The sequence below is a fragment of the Hetaerina americana genome, unplaced genomic scaffold (genome assembly GCF_022747635.1).
Source record: "Hetaerina americana unplaced genomic scaffold, ioHetAmer1.1.p SCAF_18, whole genome shotgun sequence".
In the NCBI taxonomy this organism is placed as follows: domain Eukaryota; kingdom Metazoa; phylum Arthropoda; class Insecta; order Odonata; family Calopterygidae; genus Hetaerina; species Hetaerina americana.
In genome coordinates, this window is record NW_027286741.1 from 6,709,479 (window position 1) to 6,717,262 (window position 7,784).

At 46.0% G+C, this 7,784-nt stretch overlaps 1 protein-coding gene across 1 annotated transcript in view; it reads right to left on the reverse strand.

The window, feature by feature from the left end:
- The window catches only part of LOC139687250 (neural cell adhesion molecule 1-like), a 614,029-nt gene extending 606,886 nt beyond the window's left edge, over positions 1 to 7,143 (reverse strand). Inside the window, exon 1 of the mRNA XM_071584386.1 lies at positions 6,526 to 7,143. Coding sequence (XP_071440487.1) covers positions 6,526 to 6,613 — 88 coding nt within the window. The 5' untranslated portion in view covers positions 6,614 to 7,143. The remainder of the gene's footprint in view (positions 1 to 6,525) is intronic.
- Positions 7,144 to 7,784: the final 641 nt, after the last annotated feature.

Sequence of the window (7,784 nt, forward strand, 5' to 3'; positions counted from 1 at the left end):
TCGTAAAGAGTAGGCTAATGCCGACGCCGGGTTTTTCTCCACCCTTCATCCTATTCTGTCCATCCCTAATGGCGCAAATGACCTCAGCTGTCGGTCGCATCCCATAAAAACTACTACTACTACTACTACTAGCTATTTTGAGGAGGTCCATTTTCCAATCCCAGTGAAGTCGGAGTAATTTCTTCCATGGCGTAATCTGCCCACACTCTTCTGCTCGTAATTAAAGACAATGGCGTCAAGTAATAAATGCGATTCACTGTCATTGCGAGGCGCAGTAATTTTAAAGAGAGCTTTCCCCGCTTAAGTAACATTGAATGGCTTGAATGGCTCCGCAATCACTTATGAAGTTTCTTCTGTCCATTTTAACTTTAATATTCAGGAGGAAGGGATAACGTCTTGTTTCTATAGTTCACAGTTGACTATTTAAGTTTGAATACGTACGTATCTGCTTGCAGCACCTGAACGGAAATTGAAAGATGGTGTTTCATACATTTTGCATGGCGACGCGTCGCTTGCATTAGGGGTAGTTTTTCTATCGTTTCTTGATTACTTAAATCTTGGATTTTGTTTAAAACTCAGGCATATCTGTAAACACCGTTCTTCTTGTGGCTGATTCTAATTTACATCATATGGGAATATTCAAGCATCCTCTCGCTTGAATCAAATTAATATTCTACAAAAAATACAGGTTCCTCCATGACTTAGCGGACTTTAAGTAATTTAAGTATTAAACAAAACTATACATTTATAAATACATGAATACCCCGGGGTCCACCAAAAAGGTTCATGGCAAGGGGTGCAAACATCAGCTGAAGTGGGGTAAAGGATAAGGGATTAAAATGGTTTTAAAAAGGTGAGGAAAAGGGATAAGAGCACTCGCTGGAAACCCGGGAAAGACGCCTAAAATCCATATATATGCTGGTGGGAAACTTAAGTTCAAAACAAGTGTTAATTGCACCCACTTTGGTGTACGAAATTGGAAAGAATTAAAATGAACCACAAACATTAATGCGATGGACCTCCACCATAGCAACACGGGTCACGTAGAACTGAAACTCAAACCCGTGTTGGAATTCTTTGCCCACTTACCCTTGGGTGATGAGGGAGAAAAGAAAATAATAAGTCCGGACACCCTTAAATCCGGCCCTGTGGAATCTTTCACCAGAGGACCAAGTACGCAGGAAATGCAGTATCAGTCTAGACGCCTGAGTAATTACAACCACTGCCTCAACGGATAACAGTAGAAGGTACGTCACTTATAAGCCAACTCCTTCAGCTTTATCCCAATGCAATTTCCCTTTAGCATTAACAGTCTCACCCTGGACAGGAAGTAGGTGTTCATAGAATTAAAGAAATGCATCTCTCCCCTGAATTAGTAATTAGGCACGAATAATGAAGGATCTCAGGTTTTCCCGCCGTATGGTATTCAAGAAGTTCTCTCGAGTTTCCCACTGGGTCAGGTTGCAGTACACCGACGTTTCGAAGGCTGACTCTGGCATCGTCTTCAGGGTGAAGTGTTGGCGACTTCACCCTGAAGACGATGGCAGAGTCAGCCTTCGAAACGTCGATGTACTGCAACCTGACCCGGTGGGAAACCCGAGAGAACTTCTTGAATAGGCACGACTAGTTTCAACGCATCGGGGTCATCCTAGATATTTTCAAATTTGAACTAATTTATTTATTAATTTACTTTTTATACATATACCCTGAAAGCCACTGTTAGGGTTTTTGGCAGGGGGTGAATACACACCAGAATAATTTTACCCGAACATGACCCAACCGCGGTCGAACAATGTCATTATGATCCCCTATCTTTCGTGGAAAATATTTTATGCCGAATTCGAGCTCATGGACGAGGGGTTAACTCTTTCACCTTAAATTTTAAAGTGATTACAGTTGCCACAAATCAAAACCATGAGGTAACCACCGCAGGAGTTCAGTGAGCGCATGTTGATTGGGTTTAGTCCTATGAGCGCAAATGAGGCATAATTTGCGTGCATCAATATAACGGGAACTATTTAACTGAATGACAGACGCTGGCAGAGAAAACGCCGTGTGAACTCCATGCCGAGGTTATTTCCGTACATTTGCTTCCAGGTATGACAGGTGCGATTCAATCAATCATGTCAGATTGATTAACCATCAATTTATGTCAGAATTCGAAGGTATTCCGTTTAAGCGTTTACATTATTTTTAACCGAACACATGCACAGGGCAACACGTAAGTCATAGCTTAGGTGGATTACGGGTCAATTACCCTCCGTACTAAGTGCAAAGGGCTCAGTCCTGATCCGATCGAGTCCGACCGATCGAATAGTTGGCAGAACCCGCGGGAATCGAACTGGCGTCTTTGCACCTCAAGGAGAAGCATCGACCAATACAGTGGTCTTTCATTTTTCCTTCCCATAGCTGACAACACCTTGCCTTGGGCGTTGATTATCAAAACTTCCCCTGCTTTTCCTGAGCCTCAAGCTAGAACTTCGTGCGCCTTCCGTCGGATCGGATCCACAATTCCCTTAAAAGTGACGGCGGGGGTGCTTGAGTTAGGGTGGGAGGGGGAAGGAGTGGGAGGGAGAGAGGGAGGGATCTGAACACGGCCGCACGCGAAGAAGAAGCTCGAGTGAGCTCGGTTAGTGCGTGTCACTTTGTAAATGTCGTGAGCGATTATTAGCGTCAATCACGACGCTGAAAAATAACTCGGAAAGGGTGTGGAGGGATGTAAAGCGGGAGGGAGAGGAAAGGAGAGACGACTGCGTGGGCACTCGGGGGCGAATGCGAGAGCGGGAGAACGCGTTGCGGGGAGCGATCCCACCCTCCCCCGCGAACCCCGTCCCTCACTCCGCTCCTCTCCCTTCCGCCCCGACCCACCCGAGAGAGGACCATCCCGAAGGAGGAGTGAGGCAGGAAGAGATTCATTTGGGAGGGTGGCAATCTCACTCTCTTTCTGCCTGCCCCCCGCTCTCTCTCTCGCCCCTCATCCCCTGCCCCCTCGCCCCTCTCCCTGTCGGAGCGTTTCAGTGGAAAACACGTCTCTCCGTGCGTCGAGTGGAGGGCGGCGGCGGTGGAGGGATGGGGTGTGGAGGAGGTTGGCGGAGAGAGACGCGGAACAGGGGAGGAGGGAAGGGGAGATAGGGTGCGGAAGGGTTTTCTTTCATTTTTATTTTTAATTTAAAGCGAGCCGAGTGATGCAAACAGTTGACAAGCGATGTAGTTGACGACACTCCCGCATGTCTTAGCGGTGGCACTGTGAGGTGAGACAGGAGACACCCTCCAAACACCCCCCCCCTGCGGGAGCACGTAACCTTTCTCACCCCCCCTCGCGTACCTCTCTCGTCCCAAGCTGACCCCTCTACCCCCTCTAACTCCTCTCCCCTCCTCTCCCCCGACTGACTAGCTGCCAGACCCCGCGTCGGTGCGCAGTCACTGGCACGATTTCGCGCCAGTGGAAATAATAATTCCAGCGACCGTTTGACGAAGAAAGGGATGAGGTGGGTTGGGGTTGGTGCTGGGTGGGGCGAATGGGGGTGGGGGGAGGGTCGGGGGCTGTGCTGTAGGGGGGGGGGTTGGGGAGGTGGGCTCAATGGAGAGGGAGGACATTTTTATGTGGGGAAGAGGGAGGCTGGCTGGAAAATGATGGCACAGCTGCAAGAGTAGTTTCCCGGGGAAACATTTGACGAGATGATTTAACGGTTGGAGGAAAATGGCAAATGGGCATGTAAAACACTGCTGCGAAAAATTTTCAACTTTGTGCAAATTTTCAACTTTGTGCAAATTTTCGCCACTCCACCACGAGCCTCCCTCCCCCATTCGGTCGGCAGAGGAAGTTTCCCCGGGGGAGGTTGTTCTGCAAAAAAGAAAAAAAGAAATAAAGACGAACCTCGCTCGCAAAATGTGTGCTCGCCGCGGGTGGTGTGCGAGGCTCCCCTGAACGCTTCAACTGGTGGGGCGCATCGCGCTAAATAGGTTCGGGTGAATGCCACACCGCCATTCGAAGTCGGATACACGGAGAGAGAGATGGGGGAAAAACTTTGATCATGGGTCTTAATACCTATGACGAAGTTTCTTCCGAAACTTTTCCGTGTTTTCGTTTCGCGAGCATGAAATCTCATAACGCCACTCCCACCCGCTCGTGATAAGGCTATCATCTCTGGCACAATTCATCATCCACTCCACACGGGAGTTAACTCAAGGGACGAACTCAACAGAATAAAATCAGGGATTAAAGTGATGTGCAAGAAGTTTCCGTGACAGTGAAAATTATGCGATAAGGCGGCCGGATGATGAGATAACTGGCGTCGCTGAGGATGGATACGTCATTATGATCAAGGAAATTCACGAAATGGGGAGTGGGGGGGGGTAAACGGGAGGATATGCGAGTGATGAGGTTAACTTACGGCACAAAGGGATAAACAATAGTCAAAGGACGGTTTCCCATGGGACTATATTCTAAGCGAAATTTCGTGGTGCAGGTTTTAATAAAAAAATTAAATTATAAATCTATAAGTACAATTGGGTACGCTTTTCAAGAGGGCAAACTTTGTTTCCCCAAACGGACTAAACTCAATCAGAGCCTGGAATTAATCAAAAATTCCACCTTTAATGCGACACGAATAATGTAAAATCATTTAGCCGTTCATATCATATTGATCTGGTCAGCATGAAGACCATATTCAACTTAAGCAGCTGGCCATGAAAATTGCTATTTTGTAATGAGACCAGGTAAATTATTGCGTTGCCAAAATAAAGCCCACAAATAGCTCGCTCAAAGGCGGGGCTGGGGTTTCCAATCGCTATGTAAGTGGACTCCAAGTTTGAAAAAGTTAAAGGTACAAGAGGAAAAATGTTAAGCATAAGTAATTACATCAGAGGGCGCATTTGGAAGATAAGATATCAATAAATAGCGAGAGTTTTCCGACCGTGACGGACTAATGGATGCTCAAGTTAGTAATCAGAAACGCATTGCACGTTACTCTTTTACATACGAAACGTTAACCGAAAAACCCATTCCGAGAAAAATCATTCGCATTGGCAACATTACAAAATGGTACCAAAAGTTAATCTTGCACATGATGTAAGAATACTCTCATACGTTCATAATAATGTTGAACCTTCTATGAAGAAAACTTTAAATTACTTTGCTCTATTTTTTATAAGAATTGGGATCATCCAATGGCGTTACAACATTATCTCATGATCGCTTCCGCAAAATACTGGGTCTGGTGGAAGCGGCAGCTTGGTACCCAATGGCCAGTTTATATTTTTCGGTTTATCTCCGTAACTATCGGATAATTTTACAATGCTCTCATTCGAAAAAGAAAATGCTGTCAAGGAGTCAGTCGAATATTGCCGCGGGCATAACACCAGAGCAAAAGTGGATTGCCCCGCAGGGAGGGCCGCGTTCAAGGGTGGGTGTGTGGGTGTCTGCGCATGGCGTATCACTCCGGAGACTCCGCCATCCACCCAGGCGTTTGAAATATCTACGCACACAAAGAGAGAAGGGCGGTGACGTTACTCGGCGTCAGCCTTTTTTTTTTACGACCCTTTGATCCTCATTTTTTGTGCGTAGCGAAGGGGGGACTCTACCCTGTAAAGCATTTTATTCCATCCCTACGGTGAAAAAAATCCTTGACGTCTTCACTCCTGGGGAGAAGGGTTATGGCTAGGAGCGCTCGCCTGCTGCCCTCATCTCACTCCTTGCCCTTGCAGAAGCGGCATCATCCAGGCGTCGAAAAGAGTTGCCGTCACTGCTTGAATAAGGAGAAGAGATTTCGCCGGTGCCTTGCATCCCGTCCCTTGTCTTCGGTGCTATACACTTATTAAAGCGTCCAACGAAGTGTTTCCCTTCTCGACTGCGGAAAAGAGTTCCCGAACATTCTCACTTTCCGTAATAGGAAAACGTTCTTGTCAGTTTACTAAATTAATTTCAAGCTCACCAATTGAGAAAAATCACCTTTTCAGTATGATAAAGGCATCGTTAAAACTTTAAGCTAGTTATATCTCGTGTCGACCCACCGGCACTTGATACCCTCAAAAATAGCCATTTTAAATCGATCGAAAGGGAAATAAAAATCATTGGGTAAATATTTTTCCCGCACCGTGTAATCTAATATGCCTTCCTTTTTTCCAACAAATTAACAGTTAAAGGGACTCCATATCATTGTCCGTAATTAATTTCTCACCTGATATTTCACCAAGCTCAATAAGTTCTCCTTAAATAATATTTACGCGAGATAATCATAACTGCGCGTATGAAGTAGGGAGGACATTTCAGAGACGAACCTACTGGTGATGGCAATTACGTAATACAACCCATAAAGCAGGGAAAATATATAGCTGCGTTTGCGGAACATTAAATCTACCCTAAAAAATAAGGACCAACGAATTAAAAACATCAATCGATATTTCTGATAAACTCTACACCAAAAAGAAAACACCAATGCCACATCATGTCAAACTGCGGAAGCTCAGATGAAAAAAAAATCCAGTAGAGAAGAGAAAATTAATGATATTAAAAAGAAAGCATACCTGATACGAGGAATGAAGCAAGTAGTGCAGCGTATAACCAATCCATTTTCTTCGTCAGACGGGGCATACACGAATTTCCTTGTTTCATTAGAACATATCCAGGAGTGGCGACACTTAAAAAACCAAGACGCTCCTTTCAATGTGTATCGAAATGCCCTCCCGTGTGCACGCCAAAGGAACAATTAGAACACTCGAGACCAACACCAAAACGATCACTTATTTTGACCGAATCGAAGGATCCGACGAGAACTTTCGATACTCTCCTTCTCAGCTGCGTAGGGGGGAACAATTGACACTCTCCGCGCCGCTGCTGCTGTCGAGAGGGCGTCGGGGGAGAATAAAACGCTCGTCAAAATTTCCGCACTTCGCAGCACTTTTCGAACACAACGAGTCCTGATACACAAGCCGGCTGCCTACCAAATAAGTTACCAGATTCAAAAAGTGAAGATCGAATATTTTGCACGCGATTTTGTGTATGTATATATATATATTCGTTGCTATCAGCAGGAGCAGAAATCACTGCGAGGAGATGTGCGGGGGCGGACGGGGAACACAAGGGAGGAGAGGAGTTTTCGTTGCTAGCAGCGACTGCAGGGCACTCTCCAATTCAACTCCCACGACTTCGGGACGCAGCGCGGAACGATTCCGAGCGGGGAGACATCTCCAGGGCCCCCGTCGCACTAAACTCTGGGGGGGGCGCGAGCTTCGAAACGCCCGTCGAGCCGAGCCCTAGACCCGGGCGCGCGCGCCGAGCACGGCGCAGCCGACGGATAAATCGCCGGGGCCAATATATATTCAACAACGCTCCCATCATGATAGATCGAAGGAGAAACTTGACTTAAAAAGAACATTTATTTTGCAACAAGGTAGCTAGGAGTTATGTAGTTGAAGGCAGAATTGAGACCGATCAATGGACTAAACACTGTTACACTTCCAAGCCCCAACAAAGACCACACCAAATATCTTAAAATCCTTCACTACAATTAATAATTTTTTATCTCCATGTATTTTGCTTCCCGTCGTCCAAAATGTAGTCCTCTTTCCTTTCCTCTCTCATTTGTTCCCTCCAACGATATCTCCTCGTATTTTTCTCCATTTCTTTACCAATAAATATGCCCTGACTCTCTGTACACTCCTTGAAATGTTTCCCGTCAGCCTTTCCGATTCTCCTAGCATCACTAAAAGCTTCCGAATTATTTTTAATTCCACCTATGCCAGTTAATCCGTCGTCCATACCTGTATCTCGATAGCCTCCAATT